The sequence below is a fragment of the Ovis aries genome, chromosome 16, assembly GCF_016772045.2.
Source record: "Ovis aries strain OAR_USU_Benz2616 breed Rambouillet chromosome 16, ARS-UI_Ramb_v3.0, whole genome shotgun sequence".
In the NCBI taxonomy this organism is placed as follows: domain Eukaryota; kingdom Metazoa; phylum Chordata; class Mammalia; order Artiodactyla; family Bovidae; genus Ovis; species Ovis aries.
The window spans coordinates 54,089,176-54,113,661 of record NC_056069.1 but is presented as its reverse complement, the minus strand read 5'-3'; the positions used below and the strand labels follow the sequence as shown (position 1 = coordinate 54,113,661).

The following is a 24,486-nucleotide window of genomic DNA, read 5'->3' as shown; positions in this document are numbered from 1 at the left end:
ATTCTTACTGAAAATATTCAAAGTGTGTTGAAAAACATATCTTAAAAGTATTCTATTTTCTAGCATATTAAATTATTACTTTTCCATGTGAATGTTATGGCACTTAAATCATTTCTATTTGATATTTAATCATATATTGTTTGTTTTATACTGTTTTTACTTTTTCAGAAATTTATTTTTATCTTATGTTCATTTTGCTGTTGCAGTTGCAAATATTTTATCAATAGGATTTTATTATGATTGACAAATAGTTTTTACATTTTCTGAGGCATTTAGTATTTTAAAATACCCTTCCTTAACTATCACATGAACATTATCTTAAATAGGAAGAGATGTATTTGATTGTAGTTCTCTTTTTGAAATGTTACTAAAAGAAAACCCATGAACTATTACCTTGTAATTTTGTAAATGAGTACTTCAGCATAATTTAATCTGTTTACAATTTAAATTCATTTTCTGGAAATTTGTAAAATTATTTCTTATCTCTTAAGTTAGGGAATTTCTTTGGGATTATATACATAATTTTTTTTATCTTAAACCCATATATTCCTTCACGCATGTTCCTTCAGATATTTCATTGTCATTTTCCATGTATTTATTTATTTAATTCTTAGTTATGTTTAATGCGCCCTTTAAAACATGCAGCACTTTGTACATGATCTCAAATTCTTTATATTTTGATCCCTCTTCATAAAAATGAAATAAGGAATAAGTGTCTATCTCATTTGATGAAAGAGGAAACTGAGGCATACAGCACAAGAACATGGCTATGGCCTCACACATAATTATTTAGCAGAAGAAGCAGTTTTCAAATTGAGGCAACCTGTTTCCTGAGTAGAGCTCTGAAACATTCTTCTATGTTGCTTCCTTCACCTTCTTTTTCTTTTTTTAATTTAACAGTTTTTAAAAAATTCTAAAATATCCTCTGTGTCTGGCTCTCTGGTAGGAGTTGAGTGAGTGAGTTAATGTCGCTCAGCTGTGTCCAACTCTTTGTGACCCCATGGACTGTAACCTGCTTGGCTCCTTCTGTCCACAGAATGTCTCCATGCAAGAACACTGCAGTGGGCAGCCATTCCCTTCTCAAAGGGATCTTGCTGACCCAGGGATCAAACCCAGGTTTCCTGCATTGCAGTTAGGAATACATTAACAGCAGCAAATAAGTCAGACAAAAATCCCTGCCTTCACAGAACTTATCATCTAAATGGGGAGAGTTCACATGTTGGAAGTACTACAATGAAGGAGGTGCAGGGTATCAAACAAAGACATGAATCTGCTTTGGCATCACTGTTGGGTGTTGAATGTTGGACGGCTAAAGTGCTGGCCAACTTGCTTTTGGGGGCATTGAATTTTTCCAGAGTTATGATTCTGAGTATGGATGGAGAAAGTGCTCCCAAGACTTTGACAAAAAAGGGAAAGTGACTGGAGGTCAGTTGATGATAGGAGACATAGCAAAATGCCACAAGGCTCAAAGGAGTAGAGAGAAGGTACCCAAGGACACTGACTCCACTGATACTGCTGGAAACTAAATTCGTAAAAAGGAATAACAACTGCCCAAGAGAACCTGGCCCTACTCTATCACATTTCAATGTGTGTTTGCCTCTGTCCTTCCACCTGCACGACCCTGCAGTGTTCTGTAATCATCCACATAGGGAGATCCTTCAAGCTGATCCCCAGGGATTTCTCCAATAGGGTAAGATTTATTGGGTACAATTGGGTCAGTACCTACAATATTTTTTGGACCACTGCCTCGGAGGTGATTTTCAGGATCCATTCAGAGGTTTAGTTTATTTAGCAGTACATGTGATCCCGGTACAGAATTGTTTTGTTTTGTTTTGTTTAATATGCGTTTGACGTAATTTTTAAGCTATAATTTACTTCATCTGTTATCCATTTCAGATATCCGCTAAGCTGGGCTGCTCTTTCCCTTCACTCTGTTTACCCTACCTTTGGTAAAAGTTTGTGCTTTGAGTACATAACAGGCATAGGGGAGTAGAAGGGAAAACAAGAACCAGAGAAATAGGAGAAAACTGGTTAAATTGGTGAATGGCACAAAGAGTAACAATGTTATATGATCTACTCTCATAATCCTCAGAATTTTTGCAGAGATTCTTGGTTTTTCTCAGTACATGTAGGACGGGATTCTGAACCAGTTTTAGGTATATTTTTAAGAACAAATATCTGTCCAATATTAATGAACAACCAGGCTGCCAGCATCTTAATGATAATTAGATTATTAATGAACTGTGTCATTTCTTCTAAGACCACTTTATATCCCAACTCTTTAATGAAACTAGCCAAATGGTTCTTGTGATATAAAACACAGTCTGGATAAAATAGTAGTTTTTGACTAACCAATAACTAAGAAAAACCTGAAATTTTTAAGGAAATGTCTGTTTAATGACATTAGAGAGTTGCTGAGGCAAGGTAAGTAGAGCGATGAGATGCTTGAGAGGGCAAAAATGGGTGGAGTTGAACTGTGGATTACAATGTATTTGATTATACCAGGAGCTAACAAGAGGCTGGGATACCAAACTAGGGACAGAGAAAAGAGAACTTTTAGAAGTCTCCTAGGCACACAGTCATACTGAAAACTGAGGAGTCTTAACGTGCCTGATTCTCCCTAAAGACATTTGTTAAATTGAAATTTTAAGTTGAAAGTTAAATGGAAAGTTTAGTAGAGATTTAAAACTCTTAAGTGGAAAAGTAGAAAGAAGAGGCTTATTATTTTTATCCTCCCACCATCTCTTCCTGTTGAACAGATGATGATTAAAGAAGGGGACCAGGGTGAAGGTTCCAGTAAACAAAGAATCTTTGTTGAAAGCCCTGGAGGGTCATGAATTAGGGATGAGAATAAATCAGAGAGAGAATGATGTAAAGAAAACTGCATATTATCCTTGACTTAGTTCAACCCTGATTGGATTAATGTACAATGCATCAGTTCGTTCACTCAGTCATGATCGACTCTTTGTGACCCCATAGACTGATGCCATCCAACCATCTCATCCTCTGTTGTCCCCTTCACCTCCTGCCTTCAAACTTTCCCAGCATCAGGGTCTTTTCCAATGAGTCAGCTCTTCACATAAGGTGGCCAAAGCATTGGAGTTTCAGATTCAACATCAGTCCTTCCAATGAATATTAAGGACTGATCTCCTTTAGGATGGAATGGTTGGATCTCCTTGCAGTCCAAGGGACTCTCAAGAGTCTTCTCCAATACCACAGTTCAAAACCATCAATTCATTGGTGCTCAGCTTTCTTTATAGTCTAACTCTGACATCCATACATGACTACTGGAAAAACCATAGCCTTGACTAGATGGACCTTTGCTGGCAAAGTGATGTCTATGTTTTTTACTATGCTGTCTAGGTTGGTCATAACTTTTCTTCCAAGGAGTAAGTATCTTTTAATTTCATGGCTGCAGTCAACATCTGCAGTGATTTTGGAGCCCAGAAAAATAGTCTGACACTATTTCCACTGCTTATCCATCTATTTGCCATGAAGTGATGGGTCTAGATGCCATGATCTTAGTTTTCTGAATGTTGAGCTTAAAATGAGCTTAAAAGCCAACTTTTTCACTCTTCCCTTTCACTTTCATCAAGAGGCTCTTTAGTTCTTCTTCGCTTTCTGCCATAAGGGTGGTGTCATCTGCATATCTGAGGTTATTGATATTTCTCCCGGCAATCTTGATTCCAGCTTTGATCTAGTCCAGCATTTCTCATGATTTACTCTGCATATAAGTTAAATAAGCATGGTGACAATATACAGCCTTGACGTATTCCTTTTCCTATTTGGAACCAGTCTGTTGTTCCATGTCCAGTTCTAACTGTTGCTTCCTGACCTGCATACAGATTTCTCAAGAGGCAGGTCATGTGGTCTGGTATTCCTATCTCTTTCAGAAGTTTCCACAGTCTATTGTGACCCACACAGTCAAAGACTTTGGCATAGTCAATAAAGCAGAAATAGATGTTTTTCCTGGAACTCCCTTCCTTTTTTGATGATCCAGTGGATGTCGGCAATTTGATCTCTGGTTCCTTTGCCTTTTATAAATCCAGCTTGTACATCTGGAAGTTCACAGTTCACGTATTGTTGAAGCCTGGCTTCCAGAATTTTGAACATTACTTTACTAGCATGTGAGATCAGAGTGCAATTGTGTGATAGTTTGAGCATTCTTTGGCACTTTGGCATTGCCTTTCTTTGAGATTGGAATGAAAACTGACCTTTTCTAGTCCTGTGGCCACTGCTGAGTTTTCCATATTTGCTGGCATATTGAGTGCAGCACTTTCACAGCATTGTCTGTTAGGATTTGAAATAGCTCAACTGGAATTCCATCACCTCCACTACCTTTGTTCATAGTGATACTTCTTAAGGCCCACTTGACGATAGATTCCAGGATGTCTGGCTTTAGGTGAGTGATCCCACCATCATGATTATCTGGGTCATGAAGATCTTCTTTGTACAGTTCTGTGCGTTCTTGCCACCTCTTCTTAGTATCTTCTGCTTCTGTTAGGTCAATACCATTTCTGTTCTTTACTGAGCACATCTTGGCATGAAATATTCCTTTGATATCTCTAATTTTCTTGAAGAGATCTCTAGTCTTTCCCATTCTATTGTTTTCCTCTATTTCTTTGCATTGATCACTGAGAAATGCTTTCTTATCTCTCCTTGTTATTCTTTGGAAATCTGCATTCAAATGGGTATATCTTTCCTTTTCTCCTTTGCTTTGGGCTTCTCTTATTTTCACAGCTACTTGTGAGGCCTCCTCAGATAACCATTTTGCTTTTTTGCATCCCTTTTTCTTGGGGATGGTCTTGCTCCCTGTCTCCTATAGAGTGTCACAAATCTCTGTCCATCGTTCATCAGGCACTGTCTATCAGATCTAGTCCCTTAAATCTATTTCTCACTTCCACTGTATAATCATAAGGGATTTGTTTTAAGTTACACCTGAAAGGTCTAGTGGTTTTCTTCACTTTCTTCAATTTAAGTCTGAATTTGGCAATAAAGAGTTCATGATCTGAGCCACAGTCAGCTCCCAGTCTTGTTTTTGCTGACTGTATAGAGTTTCTCCCTCTTTGGCTGCAAAGAATATAATCAATCTAATTTCAGTGTTGACCATTTGGTGATGTCCATGTGTAGAGTCTTCTCTTGTGTTGTTGGAAAAGGGTGTTTACTATGACCAGTGCATTCTCTTGCAAAATTCTATTAGCATTTGTCCTGCTTTATTCTGTACTCGAAGGCCAAGTTTGCCTATTACTCTAGGTGTTTCTTGATTTCCTACGTTTGCATTCCAGTCCCCTAGAGTGAAAAGGACATATTTCTTGGGTTTTAATTCTAGAAGGTCTTGTAGGTCTTCATAGAACCATTCAACTTCAGCTTCTTCAGCCTTACTGGTCAGGGCATAAACTTGGATTGCCGTGATATTGAATGTTTTGCCTTGGAAACAAATAGAGATCATTTTGTCATTTTTGAGACTGCATCCCATTACTGCACTTCAGACTCTCTTGTTGACCATGATGGCCACTCCATTTCTTCTAAGGGACTCTTGCCCACAGCAGTAGATATAATGGTCATCTGAGTTAAGTTTACCCATTCCAGTCCATCTTAGTTTGCTGATTCCTAAAATGTCGATGTTCATTCTTGCCATCTCCTGTTTGACCACTTCCAATTTGCCTTGATTCATGGACCTAACAATCCAGGTTCCTAAGCAAGATTATTCTTACAGCATCGGACCTTGCTTCTATCACCAGTGACATCACTAACTGGGTGTTGTTTTTGCTTTGGCTCCGTCTGTTTATTCTTTTTGGAGTTATTTCTCCACTGATCTCCAGTAGCAAATTGGGCACCTAATGAACTGGGGAATTCATCTTTCAGTGTCCTATCTTTTTTCCTTTTCGTATGGGTCATGGGGTTCTTAAGGCAAGAGTACTGAAGTGGTTTGCCATTCCCTTCTCCAGTGGACCACATTTTGTCAGAACTCTCCACTATGATCCGTCCATCTTAGGTAGCCCTACACAGCGTGGCTCATAGTAGACAAGGCTGTGGTCCATGTGATTAAATTGGTTAGTTCTCTGTGGTTGTGTTTTTCAGTCTGTCTGCCCTCTAATGGAGAATGATAAGAGGTTTATGGAGCAGCAAGTGGTGGCTGTGAGGCTCTGGATAGGCCCTGTGGATATACCCCATGTCCAAGGTCAGAGAAACTCCAGTAAGAAGGTAGGCACTGGAATGGCTGTGAGGAGATACCCCACATCTAAGGGTAAAGGAAAAGCCCCAGCAAGATAGTAGGAGGGGCGAATTCATGTTTAGATCAAACCCCATTTCCACCATAGATGCTCAGAGGGCTCAAACAAACCGAGGGACCCCCACAGAGACTGAGACAGAACTGTGTTTGAGCGTCTCCTATGGAGATATGGGTTGGTGCAGGTATGTGTCTGCTGCAGGGACAGAGGCCCTGGGTGCAGCAGACTTGGGTATGGCATAAGCCCTCTTGAAGGAGGTTGCCATTACCCCACCATAGAGCTGCCAGTATTTACACAGGCCTGCAAAATAGACTCTCGGAGGTCACAACAGAACCTAGTGCACCAAGACCCAGAAGAAAGGAGCAGTGACCCCTGCAGGAGACTGCCCCAGACTTGCCTGTGGGTGTCCAGGAATCTCTGGGGGAGGCGTGGGTCAGTGGTGGCCTGCTGCAGGGTTGGGGGCACTGAGTGTAGCAGCGCATGCATGGGATCTTTTGAGGGAGGTCATCATTATCTTCATCACCTCCACCATAGTTTGAAAGTGAAAGTGAAGTCTCTCAGTCGTGTCTGACTCTTTGTGACCCCATGGACTTTAGCCCACCAGGCTCCTCCATCCATGGGATTCTCCAGGCAAGAGTACTGGAGTGGGTTGCCATTTCCTTCTCCAGGGGATCTTCCGACCCAGGGATCGAACCCAGGTCACCCACATTGTAGGCAGATGCTTTACCATCTGAGCCACCAGGGAAGTTTGGCTCCAGGTAAATAGCAGGGAGGGAACACAGCTCCACCCATCAACAGAAAATTAGATTAACAATTTACTGAGCATGGCCCTGCCAATCAGAACAAGACCCAGTTTCTCCCTCAGTCTCTCCCACCAGGAAACTTCCATAAGCCTCTTATGTACAGGCATGCCCCCTTTAATCTTGCTGTGCTTTACTGTGTTTTGCAGACACTGTGTTTGTTTAAAAAATTGAATTTTTTTGACAACCTTGTGTCACATAAGTCTATTGGCACTATTTTTCCAACAGCCTTTGCTCACTTCCAGTCTCTGTATCACATTTCAGTAATTCTCACAATATTTCAAACTTTTTCATTATTAGTATATTTTTTATGGTGATCTGTGATCAGGGGTCTTTGATGTTACTATTGCAGAAATAGTATGACTCACTAATTACGCAGATGGTGATTACTGTTTTTTTAGCAATAAAATATTTTAATTAAATTATGCATATTTTTAGATATAACATTATTTCATACTTAATAGATTAAAATGTCCACACACTTTTATATGCATCGGAAGAAAATCATGGGACTCACTTTATTATAATTGCTTTTGTGGTGGATAGGAACTAAACCCATGATGTCTCTGTGGTTCACCAGTAATAATGTCCCTCTCTAACTGTTCATCCAATAAAATGACAAACTCTCTCTGAAGAAATTTATTACCATTTGAGATTCTTATAGGTCTAGACATTATGTGTGAAACCCAACTAAAAATGACTAAGGACTAACAAACCAGACCATAATACCTCAGTCCTGTTTCCCCAGCATCCCTGATGAAAAACAAAACCTATCACTTCATTGAGAAAGTAGAGTTAGCTAACAATGGTTCTAAAATCATTAAGATTATAGGTTCATGAAAATAGAAAGAAAACAAAAGAAATGATAGAGAATTTCACTAGAGATCTACATCTCTGTAAAAGAAAATAAACAAATGAAAAAATACATGGCTATCAACCAAAGCCAAGTGAGCGGACCTCATTTGCTCTGATAAGAGATCTGCACCCTTGAGTAGCATATTAGCTTCATGTTAATGTTTTCTACCAATATATTCTTAGCATATGTCACAGTGAATAATAATAATAATAAAAGATGCTCCAAATAACAAAATTTTCACATACATAGGATGGGACATTTAAGAAGACATCTTTTCACTAATGTTCAAATAAATTTGCAGATTTCAAATCAATGAGGAATAAAACATAGGGCAGGAAAGATCTAACAAAGATGGCAAAGATATGGAACAACATGAAACATTATCTTGAATTTAAGTGTTTATCAAGCAGATCTGGGCTGTAAATGGGAGAATCTCATCAGGGTATAGATTGAGGAAGATCTTTTTACTTGATATGAGAAAATTAGCTATGATTCCAGGCAGTAATATTATTAAGTTATCTGTCTTATCTTGCAGTTCAGCTTTCATTGTGGTCAAGGGCAGAGGCTGAGAGTTTCTCAAGCTCTCTCTTTATGGATGAATTTAAAACATAAGAGCAGGAATTTAAAGTTGAGGGAAAGGAAAAAATAAAACAAACAAACAAGCGAAGAAGCCCAAGGTATCAGTTACTGAAATATCCAAAAATCTCTAGAACAAAGGGAAATGGGGGAGCTGGCTTTTCATCTACCAGTGGCTGGCAATGTTGTTTAGTCAAGACTTCCATCTTTGGAATGGGTGCCTCTTTGAAGTTGATCCTATCAATCAATCAAATTTTAGTCAGCTAGTTGCATTACAAAAAGAGAAAAAAAAAAAAAAAAAAAGGAAGAAAAGCCAGCAGTCAGGACTCATATTGGCTTCATATTTTTATAATTGAAGAAGGTAATGGAAGCCACTCCAGTATTCTTCTGTAGAGAACTCCATGGACAGAGGAGTCTGGTGGGCTATAGTCCTTAGGGTCCCAAAGAGTCTGACAGGACTGGGGGGCTAACACTTTCACTTTAGAGGAAACAAGAGATTATTCCTTGAATCACATTCTGCTCAAGGTAGCAAGAGTCATATCAAGGCAAATACATCCATTCAAAAAGAAAGTAGTCCAAATACTTACTGCTTCAGTTGGCAGACATTTCTTCCTTTTATAGAGACATAAATCTTTACCATCTTATGATATTTCAATACCTACAGGGATATGTCCTCTTTCTACCTTTTTATATAAAACTTCCTATCACATTTTGAATTTGATATAGCTCTTGTAAGCAGCATATAACGCTATATTTAAAAAATATAATAAAATATCTTTAAGAATGATATTTAATCTGAGTGTGACTATCATATGTTTGAATTACTTTCTACACAAAATATTGTCATTGTTTCTATTTGAATCTTTTATTCTACTTTCTGGCCTCTGCTCTATTGATAAAATAAGATTTATTAGCTTTTTAAAAAATTGCTTTGCTTTAGAAATTATATATTCTTATTCTATTAATTGTGTTAACTCTTCAAATTTATTCGTGTTAGAAATCAATATCAATTATAAGCCTTTTTCTATTATTTCTTGCAGAGATCATGAAGACAAAGATTAATATAATATTTGTCAAAACATAAGTAGCTAAAAATTAAAATTTTATTTTCTTATACACTGGAAAATGACTTTATTTACTGTCTTCCCTTAATTCCTGATAGTTTGCCACTGTTAACTAAATATAGAAAAAGTTGACAATGGAAATTTTTTTCCTTTAGCAATTTGATTATATAATTGCTATCATTTCTGTCATATAGCTTTTCTAACAGGAATCTACTTTGGAGCTGAGCAAATTATTTATTATTACTTTTAATGTATCTGATGCTGGGAGGGATTGGGGGCAGGAGGAGAAGGGGATGACAGATGATGAGATGGCTGGATGGCATCACTGACTCGTTGGACGTGAGCCTGAGTGAACTCCGGGAGTTGGTGATGGACAGGGAGGCCTGGTGTGCTGCGATTCATGGGGTCGCAAAGAGTCGGACAAGACTGAACGACTGAACTGAACTGAACTGATCCTCCCTTTTATTTTGATTAATATTTTTTATCTTTATTTTTGAGGTTTAACACTTTTAAACTGAAATATTTAAGTATAGAATTGAATTTCTACTTCTTTTTGTTATTCATGGTCATCATGAGGGTATATATATTTTTAACTTAAAAAAATTGCCAAACAATTTAATCTATCTATATATTGCTTGCTGATATAATTTATTCCTAATTCTTCTGAATATATTATACTCTATATCTAAGTGTTCTCAAAATATTTTAAAATTTTGACCTACCTGAACTTTGCTTGAATTAATGGATTTCCATCTGGCTTGTTAAATCTCTCTTTGTGTCCAGTCTAAAAGTAATGCTATTAATTTTTTTCCTATTGTTCTTTCTTTTGGTCTGTATGTGTGTTTGTATATATACATATATGTTTACACATAACTAAATTTTAAATATATGGATAATATATATATGCTTAGTGTGTGTATATACATCTAAATATAAATTTATAAATATAGCTTTGTATACATTTTATATATTTAATACCTATATTTTAATATATATCTTATGTATACATGATATATTAGAGAAGGAAATGGCAGCCCACTCTTGTTTTCTTGCCTGGAGAATCCCATGGACAGAGGAGCTTGATGGTCTATAGTCCATGGGGTTGCAAGAATTGGACATATCTTAGCAACTGAGCATGCATACATGCATACATGATATATACATGTACACAGTATATATAAAACAAAAGTTTAACATCTAATTATAGGTTTATACAGTTATGTATATAACACTAAATATATATATATTCATATAACTTTATATATTTTTTAATTATGAGAAAACTATAGCTTTATTTTGATAAATATTTTGAAATTATATTTATGTAAACATTTAATTTCATTGTCTCATTTCATATAACTTCTTAGTCTTTTTCAAAAGATACCACTTAAAAAAGTTTTTTTAAATGCTAAACATTAAAAACATATTAATAGTTACCTTTTATCTATTCATTTATATATTTTGCATTATTCAGAGTTAATTCATTTTCTCATTATCTTATTATCTATTGACTGTCTTAATATTTTGATTTTCAGACTTATGAATATAATATGCATTTCTTTGTGTCTAACTTTTGAAACAGCTTTTTTTCTGCAGTAAATCTTTGCCATAAACAGTTTGGAGATGCCACTAAACCGATGATTTTCTGATCACTCAGCCTGGCTTGGAGGCTCTGTCTGCTTTCTGTTGTTCCCCTTTCTTGTAAGCAGTGGGCGCAGAAAATAATGCTATTAATTTTTTCTTCTAGATTTTTCTGTGTTTTGATGGCATGTAAATGTCTACTAACTCACAGAATGCAATGCTCAAGCTGTAGGCCTAGATTTCGAGACTCTTACTTTCTTTGTTTTTGTTCTGGTTGTTGTCCTGAGAGCTGTTTATATACTCATGATATATTCATTTTGGTATGAGTATTCCAAGACTCTTGAGAGTCCCTCGGACTGCAAGGAGATCAAATCAGTAAATCCTAAAGGAAGTCAACCCTGAATATTCACTGGAAGAACTGTCACTGAATCTGAAGCGCCAATGCTTTGGACATATGATGCAAACAGCTGACTCACTGGAAAAGATCTAGTGCTGGGAAAGTTTGAGGGCAGGAGGAGAAGGGGGAGAGAGGGGATGAGATGGTTAAAGAGCATCACCTACTCAATGCACATGAAACTAAGCAAATTCCAGGACATAGTGGAGGACAGAGGAGCCTGGCAGGCTACAGTCCATAGCATCACAAAGAGTTGGACATGACTTAGCTACTGTCCTGTCCGACTCTTTGTGACCCAATGGACTATACAGTTCATGAAATTCTCCAGGCCAGAATACTGGAGTGAATAGCCATTCCCTTCTCCAGGGGATCTCCCAAGTGCAGGGATCAAACCTAGGTCTCCCACATTGCTAGCGGATTCTTTACCAGCTAAGCCACAAGGGAAGCCCACAATAAATCCCATATTAAATTTCACCTTTATAAATTATTATCCATAACTTCTTTCTGTTTGGAGAAAAAGCCATCTTGACTGTAATACTCTTACACACAGTGTCATTCATTCCCCAATGCTGCAAAGTAAATAATTCAAACCACAACTTAATGGATGTAAGAATAGGTTGAGAGAAGTTGGGTGGCTTGTCTTATCTAGCATAAACAAAACTATTTGCTCAAGCACATGTATTTATTGATGTATTAGCATCTCTTCATTTTTTCTTCAGAATCTTGTTGCTTTTTCTATCCAAAATAAATTGTTGGTGCTATTTATAATTTCATCAATTCCCAAATATGTTTAAATAAATTAAATCCATTTAAAAATAAATTTAAAAATCTTTTAATTTAAAAATAAATTAAAACACCCCTACACAACTGTCTGAAGGTATCACATACTTGATATAGCATAGATGATTTAAAACATTCATATACATGGTTAAAATAAATTTTAAAACATTTACATCAGCATTATAAACCTTTCAAAAGAGTATATATATTTGAGGGGTATTTCTTCAGTTTGAGTTACTAGAACTGGTAACATTGTCAAATAATGGAACTGAGACCTTTTGAATACATCCATTAATTAAATTGAAAAATGTCAGATGTAATAATCTTGAATAAAGGACTTTTAGTCACTAATGTAGGTTTAAACAAGTAATATTCTCTTGTTTTTCTAAAATACTTTGGGAATTATTTATATTAAATAGCTTGATTATAATACATCATTAAATCTAAGTCAATTTTTATCTCTATCACCACATTAAAATTACTTTTCAAATGTATAATAAAGTGTTATTGGAATAGAAACATTCAACTGAAATATAAATATGTTTTCTAAATATGGATTTCTAAATATAGTAGATTTCAATCTACTGTGGCAGAAAGCTGAATGTTCTCTAAATATGCAATTATTTCTATATGGACAATATGAATTTATTTTTACATATTTAGCATAGTTAATTATAATAAATACATTTGGGATTTTGGGGTGAGATGTACATATGTAAACAAATATACAATAGTCAATTAACATGATTTGTCATACACAAACATGGATAAATATGTATTGCCATAAGTAGAGCTGACCACAGGGATATTTTAAATGAGAACAACAAACAAGTTTGGTATTTTTAGATGAATTTTGCAACAGCCACACGCACAATTTAGTATCCCTATTATAATAATTTAAAGAAGCTTGGGATAATGAGTAAACTGTTCACTGGGTTGTCAGAGATTTCTCTTGAATTTGAAAATGCTCCATGAAGAGAACAGAGAAGAACTCAACTGTTTACTCCAAAATGTATGCGTCATTGTTTCTTTCACGGGATTCAGAGGCTATTGTTAAATCCTAAATAATAGCATAGTCAGATAAATGTGATCAAAAACAGTTATGACAAGAAAGTTGATGCCAATCAGAACACTGTACATATTGAATAACTTGCTGCTTCCCTTCCATACAGAAGAATAGATTTTATCCAACAAGGGAATCTAAATCTTGGTAAATCTTCCCTAGTTATTATGGTGTTATTTTTCCTCCACACAATAGAGAACGTTAAACAAAAATAATTCAAAAAATTCCACAATGCTCTGTAATTATGCATATGTATCTACCCATATTTTAGAAAAATATTCATAATAGCAAGAGGAGATATAATTTGTATATCACATCCTGATAGCCTGGCTAATGCAAGATGATTTCAAACATCGCATTTCCTTTCCTAACTGTCCCTAGGACATATTTTTCATTTTTCCTAATTTAAATTTTTTCTACCTCTTAGCAGTTATAGCAGTTCTCATAAACATGTTTGTCAGCTAAGATTTCTCTTAAAATTTTCCCAAGAGCATATTACATGTACATTTCTTGTTTAAAGGGATGCTTCTGAATAAACTCAATGGAAGTTATTTGTACATATGGCTCAATTTTAAATACAAGCTATTCACAGATCATAACGCATTAACGTCAAACTGACTTTGAATGTTGATTTGCAAGCTGTTCATGGGTATATCAGAATTGAGCAAAGCTGCTCAGTCCTACTCCATATCAAGTCAAAGCAGATACCACAAAGATAAAAAAATATATGAATGCATGTTCACCTTCATTATCTTTCAGAGTGAAGTTTGGGTTTATAGACAGATGTTCATCAAGAAAGAAGCTAAACCTTGGTCCATTGGCAAAATCGTCTTTATCAGTGGCACTGATGGTATGAATAACCTAAAGAAAAAACAAAATTAAGAATAAATTTAATTTAGCTCTTCCTTTGATTTCAATTATAACATTTCAATATCCAACTTGGGTGTTTTCAAATTCTTATTCTAATGACAGAATTAACTAATTTGCTCTCCCTTGCATTAGACGTTAAGAAATGTAGTATGGCATACCTTACAATCATTCACAATTTTTTTTTTCCTAGAATGGCACAAATATTTAATGTGTGTGTGTGTTTTCCTTTATTACCCACAGTACCTTGGGGCCAATTAGTTGTAAGGCTTTGTGCGAACACCTGTTTGGGGAGACATGAAGTATTGTTTGTACAAATACAAATATCCCAGTGTTGATGCAGAACAGCCTTTCAGTACATGTTGGGCTCAGCCAGAAAACACAAAGGCACTAGAGCCATAATTTTTGTTTCAGGAGACCTCTGAGTTCATGATCTAGGCCCTGAATTTGAGAGAGGAAGACTCTGAGTCCCAAAAGGAATGTGATGTGCCTCAAATCTGTAAAATAGTGACAGAAGTAAAACTAAATCACTCAGAGCTTTATGATATATTTTTCACTCTGGTAGTTGAGAGAAAGCAATGCCAAAATTTGGACTTTATGCACTTTAAGGAACAGAGAAAATTAGAATACATAAATAAAATATTCCAGGTAGCTTAAGAGCAATACACACATTCCAATATTTATACTCATCACAATCTTTAAAAACAATATTTGAAACAAATAAGATAATATTTTCCTTTTGAAAAAAAAAATGGTATCCTAAAGCTTAGGTATCCTCTTTGCAGTGTTTCTGTAGAGAAACTGAAAACATACAGAGGGGAAGTAGAGCCAGAAAAATAGTACTTTCTGCATATGAAATATAGTACATGCATTTCAAAAACTGACATGATTACTAAGAATATCTTACCCATTTTCATTCACTCCATTTCAATATTTTACAAGTGAAACAAACTACCAATACGCATCAGATTTAAAAGATAAATTCCTCTCCAAGTACTGAGCCCATTAGTTTGCAAGGGAGAAGTGAAGAAATATCGAAGTAGTGAGAATGAGTGGTCAGGGCAAGTAGGACCAGAAGAGGACGTGCTTTCATGAAGTGAACGTGAAGAAAGGGCCTCAAGATATAGACGTGATTAACTTCCTCCATATGGTCCCAAGGGTCACTCCTTATATTCTTTTCCATCACTACTCAGCCCGTATTTTCTCAGCAAGAGATCCTGGTAAAAGCCCCCCCTCCTCCCCCGCCAGCTCCTCAAACACACACACACATTCAATCCTTCTCTTCATTATTTCACTCCATATTACTGTATCATTTATATATGAACTGAACATTTACATAATTGCTGATTTTTTTTCTCACTTAAAGTACAACTAGTCTCTGAACAGAATTTTGTTGTTGTTGTTATTGCCTTCTGACTATACATAGAATAAATTGATGGATAATCAGAAGGAAACTTGATGATTTTTCTCAAGTGCAGGAAAAGTTCTATAGTTTATTATTGATGTTCACTCCTGTCATGTCTGACTCTGCAACTCCACTGTCTGTAGCACACCAGGCTTTCCTGTCCTTCACCATCTCCCAGAGTTGCTCAGACTCATGTTCATTGAGTTAGGAATGCCATCAAACCATCTCGTCCTCTGTTACCCCCTTCCCCTCCTGCCCTCAATCTTTCCCAGCATCAGGGTCTTTTTCAATGAGTTGGCTCTTTCAATCAGGTGGCCAAAATATTGGACCTTCAGTTTAAGTATCAGTACTTCCAGGGAATGTTCAAGGTTGATTTCCTTAAGGATCGACTAGTTTGATCCCCTTGCTTACCAGTTGAGTTCAGTTCAGTTCAGTCGCTCAGTGGTGTCCTACTCTTTGCGACCCCATGAATCGCAGCACACCAGGCCTCCCTGTCCATCACCGGAGTTTACTCAGACTCACATGCATCAAGTCAGTGAAGCCATGCAGCCCTCATCCTCTGTGGTCCCTTTTTCCTCCTGCCCCCAATCCCTCCCAGCATCAGAGTCTTTTCCAATGAATAAACTCTTCACATGAGGTGGTCAAAGTACTGGAGTTTCAGCTTTAGCATCATTCCTTCCAAAGAAATCCCAGGGCTGATCTCCTTCAGAATAGACTGGTTGGATCTCCTTGCAGACCAAGGGACTCTCAAGAGTCTTCTCCAACACCACAGTTCAAAAGCATCAATTCTTCGGTGCTCAACCTTCTTCACATGCCAACTCTCACATCCATACATGACCACTGGTAAAACCATAGCCTTGACTAGATGGACCTTTATTGGCAAAGTAATGTCTCTGCTTTTCAACAAGCTATCTAGGTTGGTCATAACTTTTCTTCCAAGGAGTAAGCGTTTTTTTAATTTTATGGCTGCAATCACCATCTGCAGTGATTTTGGAGCCCCCCAAAATAAAGTCTGACACTGTTTCCACTGTTTCCCCATCTATTTCCCATCAAGTGATGGGACCAGATGCCATGATCTTCGTTTTCTGAATGTTGAGCTTTAAGCCAACTTTTTCACTCTCCTCTTTCACTCTCATCAAGAGGCTTTTTAGTTCCTCTTCACTTTCTACCATAAGGGTGGTGTCATCTGCATATCTGAGGTTATTGATATTTTTCCCGGCAATCTTGATTCCAGCTTGTGCTTCTTCTAGCCCAGCATTTCTCATGATGTACTCTGCAAATAAGTTAAATAAGCAGGATGACAATATACAGCCTTGAAGTAGTCCTTTTCCTATTTGGAACCAGTCTGTTGTTCCATGCCCAGTTCCAACTGTTGCTTCCTGACCTGCATATAGGTCTCTCAAGAGGCAGGTTAGGTGGTCTGGTATTCCCATCTCTTTCAGAATTTTCCAGTTTATTGTGATCCACACAGTCCAAGGCTTTGACATAGTCAATAAAGCAAAAATAAATGTTTTTATGGAACTCTCTTGCTTTTCCCATGATCTAACGTATGTTGGCAATTTGATCTCTGGTTCCTCTGACTTTCCTAAAACCAGCTTGAACATCAGGAAGTTCACAGTTCATGTATTGCTGAAGCCTGGCTTGGAGAATTTTGAGCATTACTTTACTAGCGTGTGAGATGAGGGCAATTGTGCGGTAGTTTGATCATTCTTTGGCATTGCCTTTCTTTGGGATTGGAATGAAAACTGACCTTTTTCAGTTCTGTGGCCACTGCTGAGTTTTCCAAATTTGCTGGCATATTGAGTGCAGCACTTGAACAGCATCCCTTGCTTACCAAGGGACTCTCAAAAGTCTTATCCAGCACAACAATTAGAAAACATCAATTATTCAGTGCTCAGCCTACTTTATTGTAGAGCTCTCACATCCATACATGACTACTGGAAAAGCCATAGCTTTGACTATATGGACCTTTGTCCACAAAGTAATGTCTTTGTTTTTCATTTTGTCTCTGTGTTTTGACACACTGTATAGGTTTGTCATAGTTTTTCTTCCTAGGAGCAAACATCTTTTTTATTTTGTAGCTGCCATCACATTCACTGTTCATACTGTTTCCGGAGTCCAAGAAAATAAACTTGGTCACTGTTTCCATTGTTTCCCAATCTATTTGCCATGAAGTGATAGGACCAAATACTATGATGTTAGTTTTTTGAATGTTGAGTTTTAAGTCAGCTTTTTCACTCTCCTCTTTCACCGTCATCAAGAGACTATTCCCTTTCTGCTTTCTGCCATTAGAGTGGTATTATCTGCATGTCTGAAGTTACTGGTATTTCTCCTGGCAAGCTTACTTCTTGTTTGTGCTTCATCCAGTCTGGCATTTCACATGATATATTCTGTGTATAGGTTAAATAAGCAGGGTGACAATATACAGCCTTGATGTACTCCTTTCCCAATTTGGAACCAGTCCATTGTTCCATGGCCAGTTCCAACTGTTCCTTCTTGACTGGCATACAGATTTCTCAGGAGGCAGGTCAGGCGGTCTGGTATTTCCATCTCTTCAAGGATTTTCCACAGTCTGTTGTTATCTACACAGTTAAAGGCTTTAGCGTAGTCAAGTTTAATTTAGAATGTGCAGATTCTAAAAACACAATTGCAGTTTCTACAGATTAGTTACTTAGTATCAGATGGAAATAAAACATCACATTTTCAGGGATAGGTAAAACAAATACAGTCAACTCTTCATATCCATGGTTCTGAGTCTGTAGATTCAACTACCACGGACAAAAATGTTTTTTAAAAGTTCAGAAACTTCCAAAAAGTGAAACTTGAAACTGCCATGCAGTGGCGACTATTTAGATGGTCTTTATGTTATAATTACAACTATTTACATGATATTTACATTGTATAATATTGCAATTATCAGAGATGATTTTAAAATATATAGAAGAATGTGTGAAGTTTATATGCAAATACTACACCACTGATATAAAGGATTTGAGCATTTATGGATTTCAGTATCGCAGGGGCAAAAGGGGGATGTTGGAACCAGTTTCCCATGGAAATTGTATAAATTTCTGTGGACAGCTGTGTAAATTTTTTGAGGGGAGAAATAAATATTTTCCCACCCCTATTTTTCATTCATTGTGATTCTCAGATGGGCAATATTTTTCTCAATGATATCTGACAATGATATGCTGACATACTTGCAAGTTTATCTCTTATCTTAGAAAGCAATTTTGGAGGGGGTTGGTAAAGAACAATTAACTTAAATTAACTGAGCTATTATATGCTTATTGCTATCAGTTCTTTGAAACAATTTTCTCCTTTCAAAGTTAATTTATAAGTTATTTTAAATTTTCTTAATATTTTTACAAACACGACCCTATTCAATTTGTTAAACATTGGTATAATTCATATTCTATTTACAATTTTTTTCTATTAACTTTGAAATATAAATCTTCCCATTTTTATGCAGGTAATTTCAAATCTCAATTTACCAGGAAGTTCACATACAGCAAATCTTTTTCCTCAGAAAGGGTTCAAGGTCTCATCTACATAATAAATGATAATTTGGTTCACATATTTTGTTTAAGAGTGAACCATACATCTTGAACTTCTGTAGAATTGTTGGACATGCATCTGTACTTAAATATTTTTCCAGAATACTTTTGAAAGATGCTTCCAAAAACCTAGTATGTTGGTCTGTTTTAAATCTAGCACTCCTAGATATTCTCTTGATGAGAGAAGGCATATTTAATTTCTCTATTGGTTATTTTACTATTAACTTTTTCTCTGTCAATAGGAAATGGGATTTTCATTTTTCCTTAGACATTTTTTAGAAAACATACTTGAAAGTTAAACATGTTTTGGATTTTTAGGAGATTTAAACTTCTGGCAAATATCTAGATAGTTGCTATATCACTAATATTTTCTACACTTTTCTCAAACTTACTGATTTATCTACTCTGTTCTACCTGTGTGCTCTCTGTTTGTGCAACTGGTTGGCAATGTACGATCCATAAAACTTTATTTTCTGACTCTCATACCTTCTAACTGAACTCAAATGTTTTTTATCATTTGCACATTATGTATTAAGTGTGTAAAGTGTTTAATTACTTTTAAAGACCTGAGATTTACTCTGACAAAAGGAGAAAAACTGTTATGGGGAGGGAGGTGGGAGGGGGGTTCATGTTTGGGAACGCATGTAAGAACTAAAGATTTTAAAATTAAAAAAAAATAAAAAACTAAAAAAAAACAAAACAAAAAACAAAGTGAATCAATCATATACAGACATAAAAAAAAATAAATAAATAAAAGGGGAAAAAAAGGAGAAAAACTCAAATTGATGAGTTTTATTTATAAATACTTACTAGAATTTTTTGATAATGCCCATGAATAAGGATACATTTTTGGTATAAACTAATTAAAACCAATTTTATATTTCTTTTATTAAATAAATGTATCCCCTTGTTTGGGCTTCTCTAGTGGTTCAGATGGGAAAAATTCTGCCTACAATGCAAGTATACCTAGGTTCAATCCCTAGAGAAGGAAATGGCTAACCACTCCAGTATTCTTGCTTGGAGAATTCCATGGACAGAGGAGCCTGGTGGGCTATGCTCCATGGGATCACAAAGAGGTGGACAGGACTGAGCAACAAACACTTCCACTTTCAATCCCCTTGTTCAAACATGTTTAAAACATATTAAATCCATTACTTATAGAATATTATATTAGGAAAAATAGTGTCAGAAATTTATACGAATAACATAGCTTTATATTTGGGAAATGTGTTAACTCCATCTAAAATTTAAATTAAAATGAAGAAAAAATTCTATGGAATGCATTGCATCTTCTTTAAAATTAATTGAGTTTGTTCTATAATATGATCTTAAATGATCAGTGAAAATAATACCAACTTTTGTTACTTAGTTGAAGTTTAACTTTGACAACTAGTTGTACTATTAATAATTGGATATTTTGTGGGCAGAGGTTGGTGTTTTGTAATGAAATATTTTCTTTTATTGTTATGTTTTCTAAGTTTACTTATAAAAAGAAAAAAATACAGAGGAAAAATTCAATATGAATATGACAGAAAGAATTCTCTTTGCTATTTTTCAAAATTTCTAGTTATTGGCATATCTTAAGTATTTTGAATTCACTCTACTTCCAGAAATGATTTAAAATTTTATGCATGCATGATTTTCTTTTAATATTTTTTCATAAAACATATGCAAAAGATTTTTTCCAGAGTAGGAAAATATATTAACTCAGAGAAATATATTGTTGAAGTTTATATTGATACCTGAATCAACCAGAACTCTACTATTACATGTGGTTTGAACCTCTGCTTTCAGAAAAGACCAGTCTCTGTCATAGCCACATGCTGCTATATTTAAATGCACAACATCCATAATAGAAGTGTCTGCAGTTCTAAAAGTAATTGTCATAGAAAGAGGAACTGTTGCAATACAAATACGCTTAGGAAAACCTATTTCACAAATCATTATTTGAATAGTTTCCTATTCCAACTCTGCCTCAAAATATACAGTTTCTCCAGAAAAGCTACAACACCAAGATTAAGTGAACCAAAGACTGTAAAATTAAATAACAGAAAGATTAAGATCACTTTCCTCTATAATGGGTTGCTCATAGAACTGAATGGGTAATGATTTGTTTAAATACAGGTGTAACAAACAATATGTTAAACATGATGTTTTTATTCTCTCAATGAAAACTCTAAATTCATTTTGGTAAAATAATTGGAAAAAGCTCAGATGAATCTTTTCCTTATAATGAAAAATAAAATCATGTGATACTGTGATATTAAAGATAGCAATTATATTAAATGTGAATATAGTACTTAAAGAATGCAAAGAAATCACATAATTTAATTTAAATATATTAGAACATTATCCTCAATGGTGAAAAATTGAAAGCATTTCCCCTAAAGTCAGGAGCAAGACAAGGGTGAAACTCTCATCACTACTATTCAACATAGTTTTGGAAGTTTTGGCCACAGCAATCAGAGCAGAAAAAGAAATAAAAGGAATCCAGACAGGAAAAGAAGTAAAACTCTCACAGTTTGAAGATGACATGATCCTCTACATAGAAAACCCTAAAGACTCCACCAGAAAATTACTACAGCTAATCAATGAATATAGTATTTGCAGGATATAAAATTAACACAGAAATCTCTTGCTAACAATGAGAAAATAGAAAGAGAAATTAAGGAAACAATTCCATTCACCACTCCAATGAAAAGAATAAAATACTTAGGAATATATTTACATGAAGAAAAAAGACCTATATATAGAAAACTATAAACGATGAAAGAAATCAGAGGACACAAACAGATGGAGAAATATACCATGTTCATGGATCAGAAGAATCAATATAGTGAAAACAGGTATACTACCCAAAGCAATCTATAGATGCCATGCAATCCCTATCAAGCTACCAATGGAATTTTTCACAGAACTAGAACAAATAATCTCACAGTTTGTATGGAAATACAATTAAAAAAAAAAAAAACCTCAAATAGCTGAAGCAATATTGAGAAAGAAGAATGGAACTGGAGGAACCCACCTGCCAGACTTCAAGTACTACTACAAAACCACAGTCATCAAGACAGTATGGTACTGGCACAAAAACAGAAATGTAGATCAATGGAACAAAATAGAAAGCCCAGAGATAAATTCACACACCTATGGACACTTGTACAGAAAAGATCTTCACAACCCAGATAATCATGATGGTGTGATCACTAATCTAGAGCCAGACATCCTGGAATGTGAAGCCAAGTGGGCCTTGGAAAGCATCGCTACGAACAAAGTTAGTGGAAGTGATGGAATTCCAGTAGAGCTGTTTCAAATCCTGAAAGATGATGCTGTGAAAGTGCTGCACTCAATATGCCAGCAAATTTGGAAAACTCAGCAGTGGCCACAGGACTGGAAAAGGTCAGTTTTCATTCCAACTCCAAAGAAAGGCAATGCCAAAGAATGATCAAACTACCGCACAATTGTACTCATCTCACATGCTAGTAAAGTCATGCTCAAAATTCTCCAAGCCAGGCTTCAGCAATACATGAACCTTGAACTTCCTGATGTTCAAGCTGGTTTTAGAAAAAGCAGAGGAGCCAGAGATCAAATTGCCAACATCCGCTGGATCGTGGAAAAAGCAAGGGAGTTCCATAAAAACATCTATTTCTGCTTTATTGACTATGCCAAAGCCTTTGACTGTGTGGATCACAATCAACTGTGGAAAATTCTGAAAGAGATGGGAATACCAGACCACCTGACCTGCCTCTTGAGAAATCTGTATGTAGGTCAGGAAGCCGCAGTTAGAACTGGGCATGGAACAACAGACTGGTTCCAAATAGGAAAAGGAGTACGTCAAGGCTGTATATTGTCACCCTGCTTATTTAACTTCTATGCAGAGTACATCATGAGAAACACTGGACTGGAAGAAACACAAGCTGGAATCAAGATTGCCGGGAGAAATATCAATAACCTCAGATATGCAGATGACACCACCCTTATGGCAGAAAGTGAAGAGGAAAAGCCTCTTGATGAAAGTGAAAGAGGAGAGTGAAAAAGTTGGCTTAAAGCTCAACACGCAGAAAACGAAGATCATGGCATCCGGTCCCATCACTTCATGAGAAATAGATGGGGAAACAGCAGAAACTATGTCAGACTTTATTTTTGCAGGCTCCAAAATCACTACAGATGGTGAAGCCAGCCATGAAATTAAAAGACACTTACTACTTGGAAGAAAAGTTATGACCAACCTTGATAGTATATGAAAAGCAGAGACATTACTTTGCCGACTAAGGTCCATCTAGTCAAGGCTATGGTTTTTCCTGTGGTCATGTATGGATGTGAGAGTTGGACTAGGCTGAGCACCAAAGAATTGATGCTTTTGAACTGTGGTGTTGGAGAAGACTCTTGAGAGTCCCTTGGCCTGCAAGGAGATCCAACCAGTCCATTCTGAAGGAGATCAGCCCTGGGATTTCATTGGAAGGAATGATGCTGAAGCTGAAACTCCAGTACTTTGGCCACCTCATGCGAAGAGTTGACTCATTGGAAAAGACTCTGATGCTGGAAGGGATTGGGGGCAGGAGGAGAAGGGGACGACCGAGGATGAGATGGCTGGATGGCATCACTAGCTCGATGGACGTGAGTCTGAGTGAACTCCAGGAGTTGGTGATGGACAGGGAGGCCTGGTGTGCTGCGATTCATGGGGTCGCAAAGAATCAGACATGACTGAGCGACTGAACTGAACTGATGGATACCTTATCTTCCACAAAGGAGTCAAGACTATACAATGGAGAAAAGACACTCTCTTTAACAAGTGGTGTTGGGAAAACTGGTCAACCATTTGTAAAAGAATGAAATTAGAACACTTTCTAACACCATACACAAAAATAAACTCAAAATGGATTAAAGATCTAAACATAAGACCAGAAACTATAAAACTCCTAGAGGAAAACATAGACAAAACACTCTCTGACATAAATCACAACAGGATCCTCTATGACCCACATCTCAGAATATTGGAAATAAAAGCAAAAATAAACAAATGGGACCTAGTTAAACTTGAAAGCTTCTGCACAACAAAGGAAACTATATGCAAGGTGAAAAGACAGCCTTCAGAAAGGGAGAAAATAATACCAAATGAAGCAACTGACAAACAACTAATCTCAAAAATATACAAGCAACTCCTGTAGCTCAATTAGAGAAAAATAAATGACCCAATCAAAACCTGGGCCAAAGAACTAAATAGACATTTCTCCAAAGAAGACATACAGATGGCTAACAAACACATGAAAAGATGCTCAACATCACTCATTATCAGAGAAACGCAAATCAAAACCA

At 36.2% G+C, this 24,486-nt stretch overlaps 1 protein-coding gene across 6 annotated transcripts in view; it reads right to left on the bottom strand.

Moving 5' to 3' along the window:
• CDH18 (cadherin 18) overlaps positions 1-24,486 on the bottom strand; it is a 1,280,123-nt gene that overhangs the window by 21,539 nt on the left and 1,234,098 nt on the right. For all 6 annotated transcript variants that reach the window (XM_060400264.1, XM_060400265.1, XM_027980148.3 and 3 more), the window contains one exon: positions 14,088-14,205. In XM_060400264.1, coding sequence (XP_060256247.1) covers positions 14,088-14,205 — 118 coding nt within the window. The remainder of the gene's footprint in view (positions 1-14,087; positions 14,206-24,486) is intronic.